Below are 23,968 nucleotides of genomic sequence, written 5' to 3'. Positions count from 1 at the left end.
ACGACTGGACGACCAAAGTACGCGACAGACGTGTCCGCGAGAATTGCGCGACCGAGGGAGAGGGTGTCTGGAATCGATGAGTAGCCGCACCTATATATCGCTGTCGCCTCTGTTATTGGTTAATCAAATAGTAAATACCCTTGATTAGCTACGGGATGCTTTTGCTGCATCTATCTAATAATACCTGCCAGATGGCCGGACAGATTTCTGCACGGGAATCCCTTGGAGCGTGTCTAATTCTGGAACGATATTAGTCTGGATGCAGAATATCGCCGATTATTTGGATGTTGTTCTTCGTCGGCCCCGTTTTACCGTTACGACTGAAAAATCTGATTGAGGCTTCTGCTTATTTTGAATTGTCTATTTTGACGCGTGTAATTTAAGGAAATCGATTCGGATGACCCGGAAAATCTATTATTTCAGATCTGTTACCTCGATTTCAGTTACGATTTTCGACGCTTTATAAATGTAGATCGTTAAATATTCAAACATTCGAATCGTTATAGCGTTGCACGTGACATAAAGGTCTAAAGTCTAATAAAAACGGTTTCAACGTTATTGACGGGTCATATAAAAATATTTTTCCAAAAAATATGAGATCCCGGTCAGGAAGCTGCGAACGTTCTCAAACGGAAGAAATGTATTTTATGCGACGCGCAAATGGATCGCGAGGAAAAAACGGTCGCGATTAAATTATCTTCAATTATCTTCAATTTATATCTTAATAAACGCCGTGGGTTATGATGCCGCAGTTCCTATGACGCCGGAAAGACGAGACGCGCGTCTCGCTAAATTTATGCGACCCGTTTGTGAAGACTCGTGCGAGCACAAGGCCGTGTTTGCGTGTGCGTTGGAGCAGGGCGAACCGTGCGTGAGCATACGCGGTTCATGCTCCGCACGGTCTGCGACGATAGAGTCATAATGCGATGAGGTAATGGGCGACGTCGTGATTAAATGCAACGCGGAGCTCTGTAGCATTCTGATCTCCATGGACAGCGCCGGTTAAAGGAGGCTTAGTGACTCTGTACCGATCGATATTCGATGTTACGATGTAAAATACGGTGGACCATTTTGTGGCCGACGTCCCTCGTAAGTCGCAGTTTCGGCTAGATCAACACGTCATGTTTTCTGTAACGAAAAGGAGACGAAAGTCAGGCATTAGAAAAAAGTACTAGGATTAAGGCTACCTTTGGAACTCTTACCGTTAATCCTTCGTTTCTTAAATATTCCAATACCCAAATTTATATGCGTCCAGAGAGATATGAAAGACGCAGAGCGGCAATCAAATTTTAGAATAATACATCAATTACGACACGTCGATTAGCAATAGAGAACCGAAAGAAACGATTCGACTTGGCCGGTGATCCACGACCGAAAACGAAAAAAGTAATCGAGCAGAGGAGCAAACGATCTCAGCATAGCACATGCACCAGAAACGATGGCAGGATTGGGTCGAATCGTTCGATGGTCAAAGGCTGACTGAAATGCGATTAGACATTTTTGACACAAAGAGATTCATGATCTGTCTGGAACCTGTTGAGAGCGATCAAAGGCTTGTTTCTCTTACTGCTCATCGGTCTGTCCTTTTTAATCCCGACGTTCCCCAGCATTTTGACAAGCGAGAAATAGTCGCGGATTGGTATTCTGTGTCGTGACTGATTCGTTATTCCCTGGATGGCATCGGTTCGAAGCTTTTTTGATTCCATTCTCACCGGTTGGTTGGTTTTCAAACGCGAAAGCGACAAGCATGGCGCGTAACGCGTTTCACTGGAAGAGAAGATAACTTAAAAAGATACTCGCACGTTCGTATGCGCGCTTTCTAATTAAGTCGAGCTTTTAAACAGAACGTGCCCGACAAGCCGGAAGAAACGCGACTCGTGATAGTCGTGGCAGATGGTTAAGCGAGCATCGCTAATTCTTAGACTGGCAAAGACGACGGCATAGCGAGCAGCAACATTCGCGAGCAAAACAGACTGAGTCGAAAAGCGCGGTGTTTTAGCTAGTAGGAGGGGCGCCGGCGTGAAAAAGGGGAAAAAGGGTAGAGGGAAAATATTATAAAAGGTAGGCGAAACGGAAAAACGACGGAAGCGTGTCGCGTGTATCCTGTTTTCAGGCTAGATTCAGTAGTCTAGCCGAGCGGTAACAGGCGCGCGTGAAGGGAAGGGGAGCTCCTTTTGCAAGATGGTTCAAGCGAATACCGTAGAGGGAAGGTGGTGAAGAAGGAAAAACGGCCTGGTGTCTGTTGCGTGCTTTGAGTTAAGTGGTACTGTTTATTGTTTGCGCTTTAGAACGCGTGGGTCTTCATTAGCAGGAATTGCAGCGAGACTCCTTGAAGGGAGGCACGCGGAGACGAATATAACAAAGAAGAAGTTGAAGAAGAAACCTGGCTACTTCCGGCATCTCGTTAATTAATTAAATTAAGATGCTCGCTGCTAGTCGTTGCCAGTCGTCCCCATCTTCCCCATGATATATACCGATATATATATATATACACACTATATATTCCGAGCGGCTTCTAAATGCCAAGGGCAGTCCGTTTTTCATGAATGCAGATTAATTGCGCGACCCCAAGACACGTCGCAAAGGGGTCGAGGCAAAGTGAGTGGCAAGAGCCGAAGGTGGGAGAGATTAAGGGCGGTAGGTGACAAGTTTTTGGTAATCGAAACGGCGATTCGCGCGAGCAAAGAGAAACGCGCATGACAGCCTCGGAACAATCGTGATCGACACGCGACAGAACACGAAACGGTATTCCTATCGGGTTGGCCGGCGCGCCATTTTTCATTATTTGAACGAATGAATGCCCACGGGCGTAGCAGTGTATGCGATTAGCAATTTCGCTTGCGCTCGTCTATCGGGGAAATGCCTCCTTGCTTTTGTACCCGGCCACCCCCGTCCTCTATTTTTCGCACCCCGATGGACCCCCACAGGCTGTGAGTCAGAAGTCATACACGCGTACACACATATATAGGGGGATGGATAGGCCGTGACTGAGAGTACAGAGGCTGATTTTGGCGGTGTTACGGCGCCCCATCAGCTGAGTTATGGCATCCATAACTAGCACCTACGTCTTTCATTAACCCCGGCATTGTCGCGTGTACTGCGACCGCGTCGTTAAAGGGGGACTGAAAGATCGTCAGGGGCTAGGGAAGAGACACCTATTTGTTTTTGCTGCACTCGTATTTGCCTGCCATATGTCCCACTTATCGTATCTCCGTACGTTCTACGGCTGTAAAATCTATAGGTCCGTGCTTCGTACGGTTCAACGATCGATTTCGTTCTTTTGTCTCTTGCTTTCCGACAGATAGAATCCTCGATACCGAGGATTAAGTGATTCAAGCGGTTCCGCGTACTCCCCTGCTCCGACGACAAACAACATCAATCATGACCGCGTATTGGATACTTGGCGACATTCGTGCCGACGGACGAGAGCCAATATGGCTGTTTGATTTGAACAAACGTTAGTGAAAAAGAATGAGATCTTGATCGATGAACGAGAGGATTTCGAACCGCGTTTAGAACGGATAACGTATCAGCGTGCGAACATCTGTGACGAAACACAGTTGTGCGTGTCGTATCGTATACGAGATGAGAGGAACGCGATACGACGGTGCGTTACGAGTGCATGCGATCGAGCTTTAAGTTAGACTTTTTCTTCTTGGAACGAGGGTAAAATATCGCGTGCCGTCAAGGGACGAAATTAATCGCAGCGACCTTCGTACCGATACGAATAAAAAGATGGAAATCTCGCTTTCGCGCACGGTATTAGGGGCATCGAGATAGTTGGGGCATGTTCAGCGGAGAATTCTCCTTTTTTTTTTTTCTGCAGGTTGCCGCTGGTCGGTCGGGCGTTTATTAAAATGTTTATTCGACGACGTCGAAATCTAGCCTGGCTGTTGTTTTATGAGCGTGGCCGGTGCTTTCTCTGTGCGAGCGTTTCGAACTGCTATAGTCTAACGCGCACTGTCTGCAGCCGAGTGGTTGGCGAAAAAATTCCCTTCTAAAAAATGCACGAGTAGCGAACGCATGCCGGCAAATTTTTCCTGGTTGCCGGTAAATTACTTCTTTACCTTGTTTTTTCCATCGTTAGCGTGTGGACCTTTCGTCGATGCGAACGAAACGCATCGCAGGGTAAACATGAATTCTCTCTTTCTCTCGTCAGACGGTTTACTGCGTGCGCCGACTATTCCCCGTAAAAAATGCACCGACAACCGATTTTAGAATTCATCGTTTTGCCAGCACCGGAACAGGCAAATTTATTGAAAATTAATCGACAACGGTATTGTCTTTCACTGGGAAAAAATATCAGCCGGACGGGCGTCGAAACGCTCGTTTTTCCATGACGCGGAGCGGGGGCAGTTTTATATAACATCCGTCCGAAAAATTCGTTTCGCGGTTCGAACCGTGGCGTGATTTTAAAAACGACCGGCGAACGAAGGAGCACGAGGCGCAAGGGTGTCGCGATGAGAAACGAGCTGTATTTTTAGCGCAACCTTTCGCATCTGGGTGGCCCGGCTGCTTTTTAGTGTCTGCTAAACACCGACACAAAGATAAACTAATTTGTCCCGGATTTATAAAGTCCGCCTACCCTTCTCCATCCTCATGAAAGTGATACATAGATCGTTTATACATCTAAACAAACATCGACTAAATCACGTTTGCGTGCAAATATTGTCACAGTTTGTTTGCCCTGTTCCCAAAACATCGGTCAAATTATTCCGAAACTCATGTTAATTTAAATGATTGCCACGAATTTTCCAGCCCGAGCAAATAACGTTTTGATCGACGTTCATCGTTTGACCTTTTTGTACAAATTTATACGCTATATCATACCACTGTAAACGTTGGAAACGCGCGGACGTTATTTCGATATCACTGGTATTCCACGAGATTTCTTTCTATTCTTACCTAAAATGTATCGTCGAAATGCGTACATTTTCCGAGTCCCATCAATTTGAAAACTTTACTATTAGGATCTACTCAGGATATACTAATTCTGTCATGATTCGCGGCGATCACGATCCGCCATGCGCTAGAATGCGATCGTTGGAAGAACACAGAGAGAGGGTCAGTCGCAGCAGTGTATGGAGCACGTGATATTTTCGATACGGGATTGCCATGAGAACAGAACGGGACTAGCCACATGTGCTGACCACGTCACGAGATGAGAAACTCCTGTATGCGTTTTAGTTGAACCGTTGCACAGAGCTGTGTACCGCTGCGTCGATGATTAATAGGAATCGACAGATCCTCGATGTTGTAGCAGTGTAAATAGCGTCGATAAATTTTCAGATGGCTCGGTAACGAGCTCGCGGACAAGGAAATATTTTTTCTCTGTCCGACGTCTTCCTGGATTCCGCTTAGAGAATCATTCACGCGATCGCGGTTGTAACAAATGGTGCGAACAGCTTGACGCGTGACACCGATCGCTTCGTTACTGTTCCATTGAGCGGAATTAATCGATCGATTCGGTGTTGTGTGTTGGCCATTGTACGAGAAATATGGCGAAATACGAATAAATCTCGTCGACGCGGTGTACACGATGGAGCGGAGATAATAGACTAGATGGATTTTAGAATGCATCGCGCACCAGGTGTGAGAGTAACGCGACGAGGCTGGAAGACTTGAATGAAAAGGTTCGATACGCGAATCAGGATAACAGGATTGGCGGGATGTGTAAAAGACTGGAACGAGGATACGGCTGAACACGGAATATTTCATGAAATTACAAGGATAGATAGTAATACGTGTTGGTGGATTCGTCCCGGAGCGGTGTGCTCTGTGCGTGCGGAGGCTGTGTGAGCGGAAGCGTGAAACCATGAATACAAGCTGCACGATTTCCATAATTTCAATAACGCGCAACTTTCTCGCCGACTTAATATACCGTAAAAATAATTACTGCCGCGGAAATGGATTCAGAAGCGATCGTGTCGCGAGGTTGGGAAGAAAACGCGATATCGTCGACCAGGTGGCGTGTATTCATCGCCTCGCGAGCGAGGAGCCAGGTGGCGAGAAAGAGATCCTGGCTTCGTCGTAAGAGGGAGGACGCGTCTGGGGCATCACGAGCCCGGCTGGATTCAACAGCACCAACTTTCGTACCTTGGCAATGCGATACATTGTTTTCGTCCGTATGCTGGTAGAAATACGTCGCTTTATTTTTTCTCTCTTTCTTCCCGCGTCCCGTGTATTTTCAACAAGTGTATTTTCCCTTATAGCCTTGTATCTAGGGGTAGCTTGGACTTCTCTCTGCCTTTCTCTCTCTCGACGCATTTGTCGACTCTCGAGTAGGTGTTATTGTGTTATACGGATACGACAGCTTTCGAGATGCCTCTGTTCGCATACTCGAATCCCGGGTAAACGTGATTATTTTTCGCAATTTGCTAAGCAGATGCCTTCATTGTGCGCAGCTCTACCGTGGCAGGAGTTTGTTTTCGCCTCCCTTTCTCGCTTCCAGCCCTTCTTTCTTTTCCTCTGACCTTCTCTCCCTCATCGAGCCCTCGTCTCGCCGTGTCGACCAGCGACAGGATTTTTTTTTTCTTTCCACCTGTGTACACGACGTCGTGTACGCGTTCGCGTTTATTCGCGAATACATACGAGCCTCGCGACTCCGCTTTCCGTCTCCTCTCACCCTCACCCCCTTCTAGACGTGCTCGGGCGTTCGTTGATACACGTAGACACGCAAAACGCGCGAATCCACGCACGCCGGGGGCTGCATATTTTAACCAACTTGCCTACGTGCATTGTCTTCCCGGAGTTCCCGACTCGCTACGCTATACATCGAGAAATAATGATCGTACCCAACAGCATTCTGCTGCTCCATCTCTATTCTTTGTGAGAGAGCAAAGCATCCGTGACAACAATGTTGCACTACGCTCGAGAGATTACGCGAACCGTGTCCTTTTCTCGCATCGATTGTGTCCTCCCCCCCGATGGGTATCAAGAAGGGTGAGCCTCGCGGATCGCTGCGAGGCTTCTTTCGCGGGATATCCTGTTTCTGTTTACGCCGAAACGTTTCGTTGTTGGGAACGCGAAAGGGGTTGTTGCTCGTTCTCCTCTTTCGACAGGTCGTTCGGTCGAGTTAGACGGGTGAAACGAGGCATCGAACGAGGCGATGCGTCGAGAACGCTGCACAAGAACAAGAGGGGTTGCGGTGGGTCGGTGATTAAAAACGATAATCTCGACTTGGGACCGACTGGTCTCCATTGAAAGTCGATATCGGCCGTCGTCATTTTCGCGGATCATCTTTTGTCCTTTGATTCGCGGTTCCTCACGGTTAACACCACGTACGTGTATACTCCACGAGCGTTTCGTCAGAACGCAGGATCATTTCGAAGACGTCCAGATGAGAATTTACATTGATTGGCTCGCATAATTGAATCGCATTCAGGCTTAATGAGCTCATTGTGCACGCGTACGGTACAGTTCATCGAAGCGTGTCGCGGAGGTATCGCGCATCGGAGCCTTCGTTGATTCGATTGTCCTGACAGTTGAATTGTCGCTACAGAGAGTCGATACTGCGATTGTACCAACGTCGAGGCGCGCGGGGAACGAAGGTCTCCAGCTGAACGGACACACCTGTTTGCGTCTTCCTTTCCGCGTGATTTATGCGCGTGCCAATTGAATTATTTTCGCTGCGCTTTCGAATACGATTTATCCGCGTGACGAGCGGAAGACGATCGACGAATCGCTAGAATCCAAGTGGTGGCACGTGTCGAAGAAATTACATCTCGATGGTTAATGGAATATCCTGCTCGTAGCAGGAAGTTCGCTTCCTTTCGTTCTCCTGTTACAAGCAGGTTACTCGCCGTAGCACTAATTTGAACGATTAATATTTAATTGCTCCATTTTTCGATCAGCTTCTAGAATTGTTATCGCAAAACGAATGATCGTCTTTCTCGTGTCTTCCGCCTTCTTAACGATATATGCATCCCGTTGAAAGAGCTCCACGGAAGTTCACGAAGCTCGCACTTCTTCCGGTAGAGCGGCCAGATTGCGGAACCGACGAATTTCGAAGAATGGATCCCACGAGAGGGTACAAGTATCCGTCACGCCGCTTGCTTCCTGAAGGAGTTGCCTTTTTCGACTCATCTTCAACGTTGTGCCTGCCGCTTCTCTTCGCTATACATTATGTTTTCCCGAACGCATTCACGACTTTTTGCACCGAGGGGCTTCGGAAGTGCGCAGCGCGCAACTTTAACCCTTTTTCTTGCTCGTCTTTTCCTCTCGAGGATCTTTTGATGCTCCGTGATTTCGAGTCACGCTTGAGAAGGTTCGCGAGTACCTTCGAACGTCGTCCTTTCTTCAATTGGTTTCCTCGTACGAGTCGTGCAACTGAAGGCTCCTGCTCCCGCGAGTTTCCGTGTGTCGAATGGAAATTCGGGATTGACTTCTCTCTTTTTTTTTTTTTTCTTACAGCGGAAGTACCGACTTCTCTGCGTGAAACGTTACCCTTCGACCTCGAACGCGATACAAACGTCGAGACTACGACGCGAATCACGGGAACACTGGCGACGCAGTCAATCGTGTGGTAGAGAAAGAAGAAAGATTGGAACCGAATTAAGGGTGGCGAGGTTACACGAACGTAAGGGGAAGGGGGTGGGGGGAATGGCGGAAAACGGAGAAAACCAGCACGGGAGAGGGGTAAGGGGAGAGACCGCGGGCGTCACTTTGGTGGCAGGCTACGTTGAAAGCGCTCATTGAAATGGCTCGCGGCAGTCTGACGTACGCAGATCATTAATTGAAATTCCGTTACGCAAATGCTACGTGCACGTACGCGCGTCCTATGCAACGCGTTCGACGCATTCGCACACGAACAGACGACCGTCTCGGGGATACGCTCGAGTACCAGCACCAGACTAGATTCTATCGTTTTTATCGAGGTAAATTAGCGAGGGCATGCGCTTAATTAGGAACACACGTCCGCTTGGTATTCGTGTTTCGCTTAACCCGCACGGCTGTTTTTACCCTGTGCAGTTGTAAAAATAATTGGACAGGCCACATTGTTGCCGCGGATTCGTGTAGGTGGGAACACAAGGGTTGGAAGAATAACGGAGAATTAATGATACGTTTAAATAAAGCGGCGATTATGAAAGTGGCGATACGGTTTTGCACGTATGCTCGCGATGTAAAATAAAAAAATTCGAGCACGCGAGGCAGACCAGCGTATTGTTTGGCCGCAGCCGCATATCGGAGGAAATTGTTTCGGAAATAATTAAAACGTTTAAAGGTCGAATAGGATTTCGCGAAAGCACGTGACGAACAAAGCGCACGGAAAAGCGAGGGATTCGGTTCCTGTCTCGCGCGCTCGGTCCCCGTGATTTTTCCGTCTCCTTTTTACGGGCCTCTCTTCTGTGTACTCCGCACGCTGTGCACGCGACTTTCGGAATCGCTCTTTCGAACTTCACCGGCAATCTCTGTGATGTCTGCCTGGCCTTGCGAGCACAAGAGAAAATGGCACTTTTGTGTCCCGGTTACTAATGCGTCTCGTAATAATTTCGTTTTTTTTGTCGACTGCCTTTTACGTGACTCGTTTCCTCGTCGCAATTTCTGGATCGTTCCTTTCTTTTTCTCTACGTGCACCGTACAGACAGTATAGAGGACGAGGGGTACACACGTGGAAATCAGCCGACGGAAAAAAGACGAAAAAAAAAAAAGAAAAAATAGAAAGAAGAATCCCTGAAGTTTTATCTCTGCAGGCTTGACAACGCGACATTTTGTATTATTTCCAGAAACGATATGGAAGTACGGACAGAGAGACCTCGAACGGCTGGCCGGATAGCACCGACCGGACGCGTTACTCCGACCATACATCAAACAGGTGGAGGAAGAAGAAAAGCGATACCAGTTCCGCCGCCGAGGGTGCCGACCCCCATGCCCACCGCAAACAATAATCAACAAAAGTAAGTAAATTATGTTCTCGATAGACTGTGTCGTGTTTTCCCGTTTCGTTCGATCGAAAAATATATCTCCCGCCACGCTCTGAAACCCCAGACCATCGGCGAAAATGAGAATGAGGGTGTCGACGATAAAGTGACGCTCGCAAATTGCATTGTACATCGTGTTTAAAGAGTAATTATACTCTATATAATAAAATTTGGCGACAATTATATTACGAAAATACATCGTTTAACTCCTGTATTAATATCGAAAGATCTTCGTATCTTCGACGGAAAGACCACGATAAAAATTTTAAATCGCGTAAATCCATATTGAATAGAGAACCAAATAAGAATAGAGTGATCCACTTTGATTAAGTTGTCGATCTGTCTCGTGCAAAGTCGCGTCACTGAATGATCTGTGGCTACCGCTTTACGACCCTTACACGACTGTTGCCTTCTAATGGTCTCGCGGTAATCATCGACCGCTGCCGCGTCGTTAGAATTTACGGCTTTTTTATCGCAGTAGCTTATAATTTACTAATTCCTTGTATCTTCGTTCAATAAATCGTTCCTCTTGCCACTATTTTCGTCCGCTTCGTATCTACGCCGATATAATTCGATCGACCTTGCTACGCTTTTAAACTCGCTGTCCTAAATTCGAAAAGAAACGACCGCGATCTTTTTCGGAATCGCCGACTCAATTCACGCGATACGAGCATTCCGTAGAATGATAGGTCTGCCCTGCAACTTGCTCGTAATAACTCATCCCAAATATCTGAACTCTGACGATGAATAGAACGGTTGTTGGCGGTCCGCGAAGCTCGTATCAGTTTCCGACGCAACATGTACTTCTAGTTGACGATACGACATTCGGGCTTGAGTTGGTATTCGCGTCGAATACCAGCAAAGAGAGAGAGACGATGCCATTAAGTTAGTGGGATTAGACGCGCGCAGAGTTCGGTCCCGACTGATCAAAGTTTACCGAGGTACCGGTCATTCGGCGTACTCTCCACCAATTTCAAGATGTTCTCGGCAATATATAGTATTTCGTGTAGTTTCTACAAACCTGGGATATATCTGGTAACTGCGTGTCTGGTTCAATTACATTAGGCGTACAATTGTGGAAGCGTTAGATCACGCTTTTACAATTTCCCCGCCTTAGAACCTTCGAGATTCGGATCTCTTCTATAGGAAAGGAATAATTGGTAACGAATCGATAGTAGAAATGGAAGGGTCCGCGAAGCATTCTTAGACCACGAATGAATCGAAATCGAAGGTATAGGGATGCTTCGGGTCGTGGCTCGCAAAGTGACGTGGTTGTTCATCGTCCCTCCCGATAGAGCATACAACTTTATCTTGCGGTTTAGGGGGATTTTGCGCGGATTTCCGGCTATATCGGGCATCGACTAGGGCCAGGATAGGCAGGCTCCATTAAGTACGGCGTAGCAGTGAAACACAGAGGAGTTTGGTCCGTCTGATTAAAGTTCACGAAACACGAGACCACCGGCCACTTTACCGATCTCTTCGACCAATCTACTTCGACCACACGTTGAATTCACTCGGTACACGGATTTGCGGGGTTCTTTACCGCCTCCTCCTTGCACCATCGTATTAACTCTACCGTACATAAACGACTATCGTTCGTTCTCCATTCGATCGTTATTTCTGCCTTTAGAAGATTAGCAAGTCCGATTGCACCGAGGATACTCGAGCGGGCTGCGTTCGTTGTTTTAATTGTGCTGCTTTTAGTAGCTTGTTAACTAATGCGGATTATTAAGGGGAACGTTATTCCTGTTCAGGTATCGAAGAACATGGCAGTGGGATGAGAAAACTGGCTGCGTCCAGTCAGACTAGTTATTCCGCGACGCGGTGGCGGCCTGACATCGTGGTTCCGATAGAGTCATAAAATGTATAGCGCACGTTGCGAGCCACTCACCGTGCACTTCTGTTTCGTGATGCATTCCAGCCACGTAGAAGGCTTAACGGAGTACCATATCCACCGAGCAAGGAGCGAATTCATTTCCCAGACGTCCCATATCCTGTGAGCAGATGCGCGTTTTCGGCGCGTATGCATCCGAGATATCCTCTCGTGGGCTCCATTCCGCGTCTTTTCGCTCGTTTAAGTATCGTGTCCTTTCGTATCGCGGGAATTGGTTTCGTCGTTCGATCTTCATTTCGCGAATTGTAAAACAAATTCGCGAAAGATAGGTACGCGTGCCATTCTAACGAAGTTGTCGGGTGTCGTACACTTTCGTTCCGATCACGCTCAAAGTTTAAACGGAAACACGATCGAACGATTTGGCACGCGTGTGGCTCGCATACGATTAATTTGGGTAAAACGATACGAAAGAAACGTAGGGTAGAAAATCCAATTCAGTAAATTCCGTGTTTTCGTATCGCGCTGTTGGCGATGATTGGCTGGCAGTTCAAATTTTTAACGAGTCTCGCAGCACCGCCAAATTAATTACGTAACGGCTAGAGTTTCTTTCCACGGGTTGAAAATCAAATCCCCTCTTCGTATTTCCGCGAGTTTACTCTGCTCTCTTCCTCTGGCCAACTAACGCCGACGGCACCTTTGTGTCCTCGCTGATACATATATTAATCCGTTATTAAAACGCGAGAAGTATCGCCACGTACTTGTCGAAAAGCTTGTCGAATGCCAACGTGTAAATATATTTTCCTCCCTTCCACTAATTATGCCTCTGACATGAAAACGAGAGTCACTACGTCGATTAAACAGCGCCGTCTGTTAATTAACGCGCGGTATTATTTCCTTCTGCGAATTTAGCAGCAGTAGATTCGCAAAAAGTTGGTAACAACTCGAAACTCGGCACGATCCTTGTACGAATATTCGACGAACGGCAGAGGGTCCTAATCCGGGGCTGGTGGTTTAACGAGAGAAAGAGGCAGTGGGAGAGGGGCACGGAACGGTACGGATGGGAGGCCGGAAAGAGAAAGACCAAGAGATTAGAGATCTACAACTTATCTCGAAAAGTGGTTTCCGTCGTTGTACAAGTGGTCGTAAGCGGCTTACAGGCGCATCTATGTGATTTCGGTACGTATCTCGCACGACTTTAATACACGGATAAATCTGCATTCTATTAATTAGAGATTCGAATCTGCTCGACTGTCGGAACGTGTCCCCCGTTACAGCATCTCTTTGCCATTGTAAAAGGAACAAGTTGAGGAAAGAGACGAGAGTCAGAAAAGAGGAGGCATCCACGCGTCTGGTGACGCGCACCAGACTCGTTTTATGTGCCATTTACCGCACAAGTACATTGACGGTCGGTCTACCTGGACTGGGCTGTAGTAGCGGGCGTAGTTATCCGATGGATAAAAAGCTCGCAAACGCGCCGGAGTAGGATCGTTTTAATTTCATTGGTTTGGGCTAATTACCTCTCTCGGCGATCGGTTACCGAATTCCCGCGGTTGTGAGTCTCACGCGTCTGCCTGTGAGAAGACGCGTTCCATGTGCTCGTTGGGGATGGCAACGCTCGACGAGCGTTTTTCCCTTATCCCTCTTTGGTTTTCTTCGTTTTTCTTTTTTTCTTCTTTTTTTTTTACGAATTCTGATCGAGTACTAATACGATGAGAACGACCGTATGGCCGGTTGAAAGCATACGCTTTTGCATTTTCATCGTAGAACGTGGATCGAACGAGCAACGTGGAGAAGTTTGAAGCGCGATATTCGCGAAAATGAGTCAATTATCCAAAATGTACGCAACCGTGCGAATTTTTCCGAGAGAATGTTAATTAATTAGCGACGGACCGTGGACGCAGCAACCGATCCCCTGGCCGAGCAGCGTGTACGCTGTGCGAAACAAGCAAAGGTTCATTAGATCTTTCATCATAGGCTGAAATTCTGTGGACCACAGGGCAAATAGTTCGCCGCCGCTTTATATAAAGCAGAGAAGCTTTGTATCAAAGAGAGCTACCCGTATGTATTCGTTAGATGGTATTTAGCATAGTTCCAATGAGCAATGGAAGCCCAGTCTCGGCTTGGCGAGTGCCATGTATTCGCCTGCGTTTCATTGAACGAAGAATTGTCGATGCGAATCGTTAAATTCCGTCCGTGCTTTGTCGGTGTCGGTGAGATACTCTGTTACGACTCGTCGTACATAGGAACGTCGTATAGAGGTGCAGATGGCGCAAAAGGGACGTTTTAACTCTGAAAATTTACCTCGTTATAGAACCAATTATTACAAAAATGTTATGTCATTCCGAGGTAATTTGCGATTTTACATCGATAGAGAGAAGATTTAATTACCAAATATCGATAACATCGATTTCGCATTAACTTGCCAAAGACGAACAGACGCTTGGAAGAGGATAGTTGGAAGTTCGATTCATATCGGGGGAAACTGGCAACCCGATGGAAAACGTTTCCATACGGCTTTTGATTCACAGACAGTGCGCGTTCGGGTCGACTGTTTCGCTCGAGAACGCCTCGGTTGGAAAAAGTTCGTCGGCCGGTTCGTCAATGAAGCGATACGAAGGCAACATTTATTACTATTTACTGTGACAAGTGGGATGGAACCTAAACTCGCCTTTTTGCCGTCGAGTCCGCAAAGCGTTCTTCTCGTCCGTCAAAGGATCAAAGCTTCGTTCGTTCTGTCCGAGAATCCACAGCACGCGCGTATTCATTTTTTCGAGTGCGCTCATTCGGACGCCGTGCTGCCTGGACGTAAGCCGAGAAAGCGAAAACATATAAAGAGAAAAGCGCGGCGAGCAGCGAAAGCAACCACCATGGACACAACTGGAATCAAAACGATGCTATATCTATCTGGCAGTATCGATCTAACTCGCGAACGCATTCGGTCGTGAGCTTTGCTCGTTACGTAAGGTTAATGTGGAAAGAGTCTCTTTGTTTGTATCTGATCTTTGTTCGCTTGTATATGAGTCCGACCCCCATGGTCATTGCGTTTATCTGTTCGGTGTTCTCTTGGATGATACCTGTATCTTGCACTCGCTCCTAATAGACTCCACTTTCCCTGCTTACTTTTAACGAGATTTGTTTTTCACAAGACCCGATACCATAATTGCATCAACGATTTACTTGTCTCCTCGAGGGCTTACGGGCTCATTAGCGGCGATAAAGCGACTACCACGGCCGGTCTCTGTTTTATAAATAATTTCAGCTGGTCGTAATGATTCTTTTTGAATAATTTATCTCGTCGTTATCGATTGTCCAGCTACTCGTTTCTTGCCTTTAACGGATGATCTAATACTCGAGAGACGAGAAGGGATCGTGGGGCGCGAAAGAATTTTACCGAGAAGTCGTTCCTAATCTGTTTACATTTAATATATTCATTATCGTAACGGGGCTTTGAGAGGGTGAGGATTTGATTTTTCGACGCGTGCAAGCGCATCGTGAGGCTGGTAGAAGAAGAGCAGAGAGCGTTGCCTTTGATAGGAGCTGGAAGCGCGTGCGAACGTGCCATCTCGAAATACGTCAAGCGATTTAATGAGCCGGATTTCACGGGATCGGCGTCGAATGGGGAACGGGAATCTTCCTATGGGAACTCAGTGGCGTATGAGCCGATCGGTAGGGTATTGGGGAACGAAATGCATGGGCGAAAATGGTGAGAGGTAGGGTGGGTGAACGCGGAAAACCGGGGTCAAAAGCCCGCAGAAATTTTCAACAAAGCCGCTCATTGTGTTCGCGAGTGGCAAAAGGGGTGCCAAGCCACGTATATAATGTTCCTCTGACGAACCCCGTCCGCTTTCTTTTTTTCGCCGCGCTTACGCACTGGTTGCGTACCTGTCGCAAAAATAGCATTGCAGGTAAACCACTCGGCGCACCGTTTCCACGCGCGTCTCTTTTTGTATTTTTCGTATGTCGGTGCGTGTCGTTCGATTGTCACTCGCACGGCTCGACTTTGATGGGTGTTATAACCAAGCCACGTATTTCGATTTTGAACACTGTTGCTCTCTTCCACTCGACTAATTTGACTCGCGTAATATTTGCCGGTTTCGCGTGTATTTCACTTGATAGATCGATTCGTTGGTTCTAAATAATTGCCTCGCCGTACCGGACAAAAATATTCTCCCTTTAATCGACTATCGGGTCGTGCGAGTGAAAAATATTGCGAGTATTCGTGTAATTTTCAAATTTTAATCGTCGCCCACACCATTCCCGAGTATTTAAAAGGGAATCAAGGGGCTAGAGGGATGAGAAAATAGAGGATCGGAAACTGCGATACTGCGCGTGCTCGGAACCTTTGAGACTGCATTTTTTTTATTTTCAAAGACACTGTTTGACAGATGCCCCCTGATCCTCTGCACCCTCGTTACGAGCCTCAAATCTCTTCGAATCGACAGGGTCGCCGATTTCACCCCTTCTGTATTCTTTTTTCCGCCTTCGTCCTGTTCTGCTCTGGTTCACTCATCGCACACCCTCTGTCGCGCTTTTCGGGCCTTTATAAAGCTGTGAACGCGTGATAATCGAGGACGTCGCTTCGATTGGGGCGATCTCGCACCTTTGTCGACTGTCGAACCGTTATGCTATAACGAGTCAGCGATGGTTAAGTTGGTTGAAGTGGCTGCTGGTTAAAGAGAACGTTTCTCTCTCTCTATGCTCCTCGTTCCTCGCCGTATATCCGGTCAGGATACCATTGTATGCACTTGTCGCCGCGTAGATTCGTGTCATTCACGGTGGTCCCGATACTCTTCTTGTCGCAGACGGAACGATATCGATGACACTTTACTCGTTTTGCCCGTGTTTCCACCGTCTTTCTATCGCTCTCGATGCCGGGAGCAAGTGTTGACGGCGCTGTAAATTTATTTAGATTCACATAAGCGCGGTTTCTCATAGAACTCGTGTCGTGTACTTTTCCCAACGTTATCACGGAACGGGATCGATCGCAATGAAAAAGCAAGAAGATTTATTCGCAACAAGTTGTCGGTATTGAGATCTCCGACATGGTAATCGTTGTGCAACTTATTTTACTGTGATTAGCATAATTGAATCGATCGTACACTTACAGCTGGATCGACGATCCTGTTTTATCGGCGCGCGATATATACCCCGTGTCACGATTAGAAGCGAAGTCGTATCTCGATCTGGTGGCAATCCGGGGAACCATGGACGCCGGGACGCCTGATGTTTCCAGGCGTCTCCGTTAGCGGGCGCCACTCTGCGGTTACGGGGTAACACCAGCTGGATTTGTTTCAACCCTCCGTGCTGCTCGCTGCTGGAACCTCTGTCCACTCGGCGTCCGACTTTCGACCAAGCTGTTGGCGTGTCACAGCTCTGTCTCTTAGGGCGAATCTCGCTTAGCAGTATCTATCAATCGTCGAGTGAATGTTGGATCGTTGAAAGTTCGGATAGAAGACATTGGAGCGATCTAAAGAGTCAAAGTAGATTCTAAATGAAAATCATCTATTTGTCGGACAACCGGCCCGACCAATTGAGCTATTCAGCTGGTCGACAGATTGCTTCTCGCTTAATGGCTACCGTTGTAATAGTGTAGTCGGTCTTTTTATTAACGTCATTGGAACCGTGTCGTTAACGCCGATAGCTATACGTCAAGCGTCGATGAGAAATTACGAGAATCGCAACGAGGCGTTGATGGAGGCCTCGTGTCCGACATCGTGGTGCAGGAACGCGAATTTATGACTCTCCATCTTCGGTTGGTAGTTACTGTTGAAACGGCTGGTAGACGATAGCCGAAGCAACGTACGGAATCGCATCGCAATTATTCGCATGGTGAATAGTTTATCAGGCGATAGGGTCGTTAACCTAATGGAAACGGCGTTAAGGCGAGGATCGATATGGTGCACTTCGTCGCCCGACATCCTTGCCGAGGCCAATCGCGAGAAAACGGGCCGTGAGAGGCGAGAAAATCCGCGCTGGCTCTAATAGCGCGTGAATACATTTAATGGACCCATTTGAATTATAATGGCCGATCGAGATATTCCGATTGGCAGTTGCCATCCGACAGATCTCGGCTTGTTTCTCCGCTGCCTAATCTTTTTCAAAGATTAGAAACCGGTACGCTCTCTCGACTGGGTCCCGTTATTGAGCCATTATCGACTTTTAAAGTTCCTACGATTATGATGGAGCACGGTGGCGCGCGAGCTTTCCATCGGTAACCGAGGAAACCAGATTTTTCAAAGGCTCTAGCCGCGAATCGACACGACGTGTCGCGTTACTACGGGGATTATGATAATTCGTTTCGAAAGATTCACCAACACACGCACGAAAATAGGTGACAGATACAGAGACACCGTGTGACTCTGGCGCGGTTTACGTTACGAGTGCGTTCATCGTCGCGAGATACGCGCTAACGTTATTTTTTTTTTATAGCGGCAGCGAACGTCATAAAACGGCTCGTAGCTTTTTATCGACGTTAATTCCGCGGAAGTACGTCGTAGTAGGTAGCTTTACGACGAGCTTCGCGATTCACGCGTCGAATTCCAGATTTCTGGTTGACCTCGTAAAAACATCGAGAACGCTGTTTATCCGATTTCACGGCGATCGAAAGCAGCGCGACGCTTGTTAACTCTCGATTAAGTCTAGCAGATGTTATTCGCGAGTCGCCTCCGACCGAGTCGCTTCGGAATATATCGGAATAAATATTCACCAGGACTTTAAAGCCGAGGATCCGAGTCCAGACAGAAGTCGAGACGCAAGCTCTGTGTTGGACGTTGCAATCGATAACGTAAATGTAGCCGAGCGAAGCAGCGTCATCGCTATGGGCTAGGATGGTCGTTAACGCCGTCGAACATAATTATTTATAATTTATTTAATATCCATGTTTTAACGATGTTAATTACACGGCAAGGGGCGCTCAGCGTCGCCGCTCCGACGTAATCACCCCTCGGGACGTTGGCGCTCCAATCTCTCGCTACCTTCAAAACGCCTGTACTTCTCCTTCCGCGTGTCTTTGATAATGACTTTGTTCGCTCCACTTCCACATGGTAACAATCGTTACCTCGACACGAGTTCCTTGTTCCTTACCGCGATACCGTAGGAGATGCTTCTTTTTCTTCGTTTCTCTCTCCCTGTTTCGTCATCGCGATCATTACGTACTTGTATATCTGGAGAAGAGGCATACGGACGCGCGCAATTTAGGAAACATCGACGAAACGTTTGTCACGCACGCGAGCCATCGTTTTCGATTCCCGACGCTCACTAAAATCGAGTGTTTATTTCAACGGCCGATAACGAGGCTGTGAAATTCAGCCTTCGATGAGAACGGTTTGTGCGCCATTGGCGCACGTCGCCTGTCTTAGTTACCTATAATGACGGTAAATTACCATCCCTATCTGCCACGTTCCCGTGACTGCGGTGAGGAACGACGAAAAATCGGGACGCGTGGGTGGCTGAGGTAACCGTGGGTCCTCGGTGTCCGAGTGTGGAGCGTATTCCATCGCGGACGAACAAACCGTGGAACACGAATCACGTACAGAGACACAGGGATACGCGTGTTGAGTAAATCGACGAGTTAACCGCGTCCTGGTGCAACGATCCCCTATGAATAATCGACACTGTGTTCACCCGCGTTTGCTTAACTCGGTGGGTGTACAGGTGGGTGGCAGACGTGGATCATAGGATTATCCTGTTCATGGTGGACGTCGTTGGACCCGAGGACCATCCGTTATTGTTTCGACCGTGGGACTCGAGGACCGTCCGCGGGAAAAAAATGTTGGGTTTAGCGTTGCGTGTAAATTAGAAAACCGATTTGTTTTTTCCTGTTTGCTGTCGACTCGGCTCTTTGTTGGACGCGTTGCGACCGTTGTAGCGGATTTGCATCGGCGTTCGATCGCAAACGATAAGACGTAGGTGTGATCATTGGTGCAACGGTGTGTCCGACCGCCGACACGCGTAGCAACACGAAGCATATTGTAAAATTCCATGATTTATTCGTCGAGCGTCGACTTTTCCGATCGAAATAAATTCCACGAGCGGACGGGATTCGTTACACCGCCGTATCGACAAGATCGGCAGAAATATTCGCTGGATCGGCTTTCGCCGTATTTATTGCCTCCTTCTCGTTTTATTCTTCTCTTCTGGTAGCGTGCGAGCGTGAAAACTGGATCAACGACACGGGGGATAACCCGGTATCCTAACGAGCGACGCGCAGTTGCGTTGTAGCAACAAATAGCCCAACGCACCCGGCTTATCCGCTTCCATTCGTTTCGATCCGAGAGTGTCTGGTTCATTATCGGTCGCAACGCTCGGTTACATCTTTTAACGAACGTGTAACGAATGTCCCGGACGATAGGTGGACAGATAACGGAGCAAATGAAATTGTCAGGGACGACGAGGCGGATCGAGTTAACGATAGGTGCTCGACTCCTCTGAGATTCTCTCGTGCGTGCTTCTGGAACATCGTGTCGTTTTCTTTCGTTCAGCTAGATAATAAATACGATATAGTTTTACGAAGCAAATTGAGAGTTACGCAAATTTACTTCGTATTTCCACGACGTTATCCGCTTTCATACCACACTCTGTGGTATAAATCGCGAACGTTTTCGTATTTAAGCAACATCGTGCAACTCGTATACTGCCGATTGGATTCTGGGCCGCGATAACGTATCGATCTGCCAGGTACAGTCCGATGTTTAGCTAGATAATCTCGGCCAGATACACAATAGCCATATTTTCACGATATTGTCTTTAACCGTTTCCGCGTAGCGAGAAATAATCGGGCGCACGTGAGAGGCATACTCTCCGTTGCGTATAGTTTACACGAGAAGATAATGCTCGCTCTTTTAAGCATTCTCCTCGGTAAATTATGCTTATCTCGGCTCACGGGTCCAGGTATCGCCAGGCGGATACCTGTCGCCGCGATGACAAACGCGCGTTTGTTCATTATTTTATCGGCGTCAAACGCGCCGTTTCGAAATGTCTTCGAATCGCCCCTTACATTGTTAACCGTTGGTTCTTTTCTCAACCGCGCTCGACCTTCCATGCGACCATGTGGGAACGAACGATCGGTGTCCCTCGATCGGCCACAATAAAAACGCGACACTCGCGATCCCTCGCAGGATATTTATCGCCGGTGAGATTACAGTCGAGTAAATAAACAGTAAATTATCGTAAAGGCGGTGCATGGCGCAAGCGACGCGCGAATACCGTCGATCCGTAGAACCGATTCGTAATTTACGTTTCTCGTTCCCCGCGACGCAACGTGGACGTGGCCGATAAAGAGTTTCTTCGATTCGATCGAGCTGTTCGATCGTCGCTGAGTTTGGCTGAAATTCGCAGCCACGAAAGGCAAGTTAGGTGAGAAAATGCTCGGCGAGGGAGAGACGAAAGGGGTTAAAAGGACGAGGGAAGGACGAGAGAAGCGGGGAATGTACCAGGCGCGTGCATTGTGTCAGTTCAGCGAGGTATCGTGTACGACGCACAAGCTTCGTGGAACGAGGATCTCGTGCTTCGTGGCGTGTCCTCATCCACGTACTTGGCGTATATCGCGTAACAGAGGTCTGGAACGGGCGGCAGAGATACAGGAGCGCAGCATGAAGCGAGTTCCCTTCCGCACGAACGGTCGGACGAGAGTGTCGTGCACAAACAACCGGATGCGTTAATTTTTCCCCCGACATACTTTTCCTCGTCTATGCACCGCGTTTCTCTGAGAAACCACTCTGCCGAATGCGAGTACACGATGGTCGATGATACCGTTTCGTATAGACGAGAGCCCCGACGATTTATCTTACTTTAAAAACGTAGCTCGCTCGCCGAGCTTAATCCCGGTGTATCTTGAAGAAGGACGACAGGAAGCGGGAACCGTAGTCGCGACAAGTCGGACGCGAGAAATGAGAAAAATGCCGATAGAAAGATCCATCAGGTTGTTAGAGATCTGTTTAGGATAAAACTCGGGTCGTAAATCTTGTTCGATACTCGCTATCGTCACTTATGGCAGAGATTTGACCGGATGTGGCGAGGTTTCAGAAGGTGTCCGGCTTCGCCGGTTCGTTCCGATGCATCCAAACGTAACGCGCGTACAAATCAATTCAGGCGGAATGTCTGGTCCCGAGCTTTGGACTGATGTTGATGGATAAACGGCTCGTGACCGGTTGATGTCCGATTTGTCATCGTACAATGGATGTATAAGCCGCTGCGAGAAATAACGCTCGTTTTTAGATCCACATCGCTGGACGCCATTTACGACAGGGAGGTGTCGCGCGGACACATTCCGCGGCATTGTCCTGGAAGCGGTATCCCGCGGAGCAGCGGTATAGAATCGCGGGAATCCTACACGCTCGGTTCAATTTCGATTTGTCCGTTCGATATTCGATAATCGACGTTCGTTATACGTCCTTCACGCCTGGATACTTCTTTTATGGACGTTCCAAGTGCCTTGGCCGCTGCAGGGTGTATCGTCGTGAGCTATTCGCGAACCCGCTTCCAGATGCACGTTTCTTGCACGATTTGAGGTCTGTGGTTTGAAATCTCCGGGAAAGTCGCGCCGTTTTCTTTGTCCTTCCGCGGCCGTGTAACGATCGCGCGTAAAGCCATTGGTGCGCGTCGGCCGGCCGAAATCCGACGCCCGAGTGAAATATCCTAAAATTATGCGGTAATATCTGGCAGCGACATACGCGGGCTCCCGAGGGTGCGGTGGTGGCTGCGTCACCTGCGAGGAAGGAACAGAGGAGGATACGACAACGGCCGCCCTCGGGGTCCCAGTGCCGGTGCTTTTGCCTCTGGTTTCCTCGCCTCCTGCGGTGAACATTTTCATAAACTCCCTCATAAAGCATATTCCTATTCTTGCGCCCATATTCTCACCGGGAGGCTCAACCTGGTATTAATTATACCCGAAGAAACGCGTAATCCGATTGTTTAAATGGACGCTTGTAGCGTGTGGCATGTGCGCGATAGCTGTGTTCAATCAGCGTCGGTTTGTTTAGATGCATGTTTGTTTGGTGTTTTAAGAATTATTTTTCGAGGAACGAGAGATGGCCGCAATTGATCCGAGGAACGGTCGTCCGAAGTTAACGTAAGCAGCTATCTTTGGTAGCGTGTCACGGAATTAATTTGTTGGTGACAGATGACGAGAAGAACGTCCCTTTGTATCCTTTCGTGGGCGATTGCATTTCGTAAACGGTCGATGAATACGAATGAACGCCAGCTTTGTCCTGTGTTCCGTGATTCGCGCGATCACGATCTTTGGATCTACGGTGCTCGTTGTTTCGTCGCGATTGTGTGACATTACTCGATGGGATTTATTCGTCGCCGCGTTTTAAAAACGGCTGTCAGACGATTCGTAAGTGGTATCTTTGCTTTTTATTTCGTTTTATACCTCGTAATGACGAACTCTGTTCGCGATGTACTAAACGTTTCATCGACGAATGCGTCCCACTCGGTTGCATAAAAGTTTCCAGGGACTTGTTACGATCGTCATCCGGTTTTATGGACGCTAGTAGTTCCGGCTAAGAGGGTGAATTCGTCCGAACGACGTAATGAAATGTTGTGCCTAAGACGATATTGTACGACAAGACAACGCACTTATGGGATCCTCGGAGTATGAGAGGGCAAAATGTGCGTATACTCGCGCGCTTACCCGTTTAGGGTGGTTGCTAAACATTCGTACACAGCCGTCTTCCTATTACACGTACGTTTATCGTCTCCTTTTATTCATCTCGCAACTGTATTACCATTTCAACGAAAGTATCTTTGAACTTGCCATTTTTAGAGAAGACGAACGGCGTATCTTTATCTCTTAAAATATCCATGTTTTTATCAACTCGATGATACGCTGAAAACTCGAGGCAAATAAGAGGGAAGTAATACCAAAAGATCCGTCTTGGGATCGTTTCGAACCTCTATCGAAATCCTTTTTCCTTTCGAGCACGGAACTGCAGGCCCGCGAACGAGAATCCTGGGTAACGGGCAGGAAAACGATGAGAAAAGTAGTTGTCGGCGAGCGTTAACGTCTTCCCGGTCAGTGGCTCGACCGCCCCTTAAGAGGAAACCATTTTCTAGCAGCGAGATTCTCTGATCCAGACGGACAAAGGGTCAGAACCCGATATCTTCCGAAACATTCCACGCGAAGAAGAACAGAATCATATCGTTCTTTCTTGCTGCTTATGAAGCGTTACGTAAGCATAAAAAAGGAATCTTTTCGAAGTGATAGACGAAGAAT

At 47.8% G+C, this 23,968-nt stretch overlaps 1 protein-coding gene across 4 annotated transcripts in view; it reads left to right on the top strand.

Annotated features, from left to right (window-relative positions):
• The window catches only part of LOC100651674, a 256,328-nt gene that overhangs the window by 31,307 nt on the left and 201,053 nt on the right, over positions 1–23,968 (top strand). For all 4 annotated transcript variants that reach the window (XR_002307646.2, XM_020862719.2, XM_020862720.2 and 1 more), the window contains exon 2: positions 9,726–9,896. Coding sequence is in view for 3 of the 4 variants with exons in the window: in XM_020862719.2 (XP_020718378.2) it covers positions 9,733–9,896 (164 nt within the window). In the remaining variant the exon portion in view is untranslated. The remainder of the gene's footprint in view (positions 1–9,725; positions 9,897–23,968) is intronic.

Source organism: Bombus terrestris, chromosome 4 (assembly GCF_910591885.1).
Source record: "Bombus terrestris chromosome 4, iyBomTerr1.2, whole genome shotgun sequence".
NCBI lineage: Eukaryota > Metazoa > Arthropoda > Insecta > Hymenoptera > Apidae > Bombus > Bombus terrestris.
Note: the sequence above shows the minus strand (reverse complement) of the source record. Positions and strands in the feature narration are given on the sequence as shown.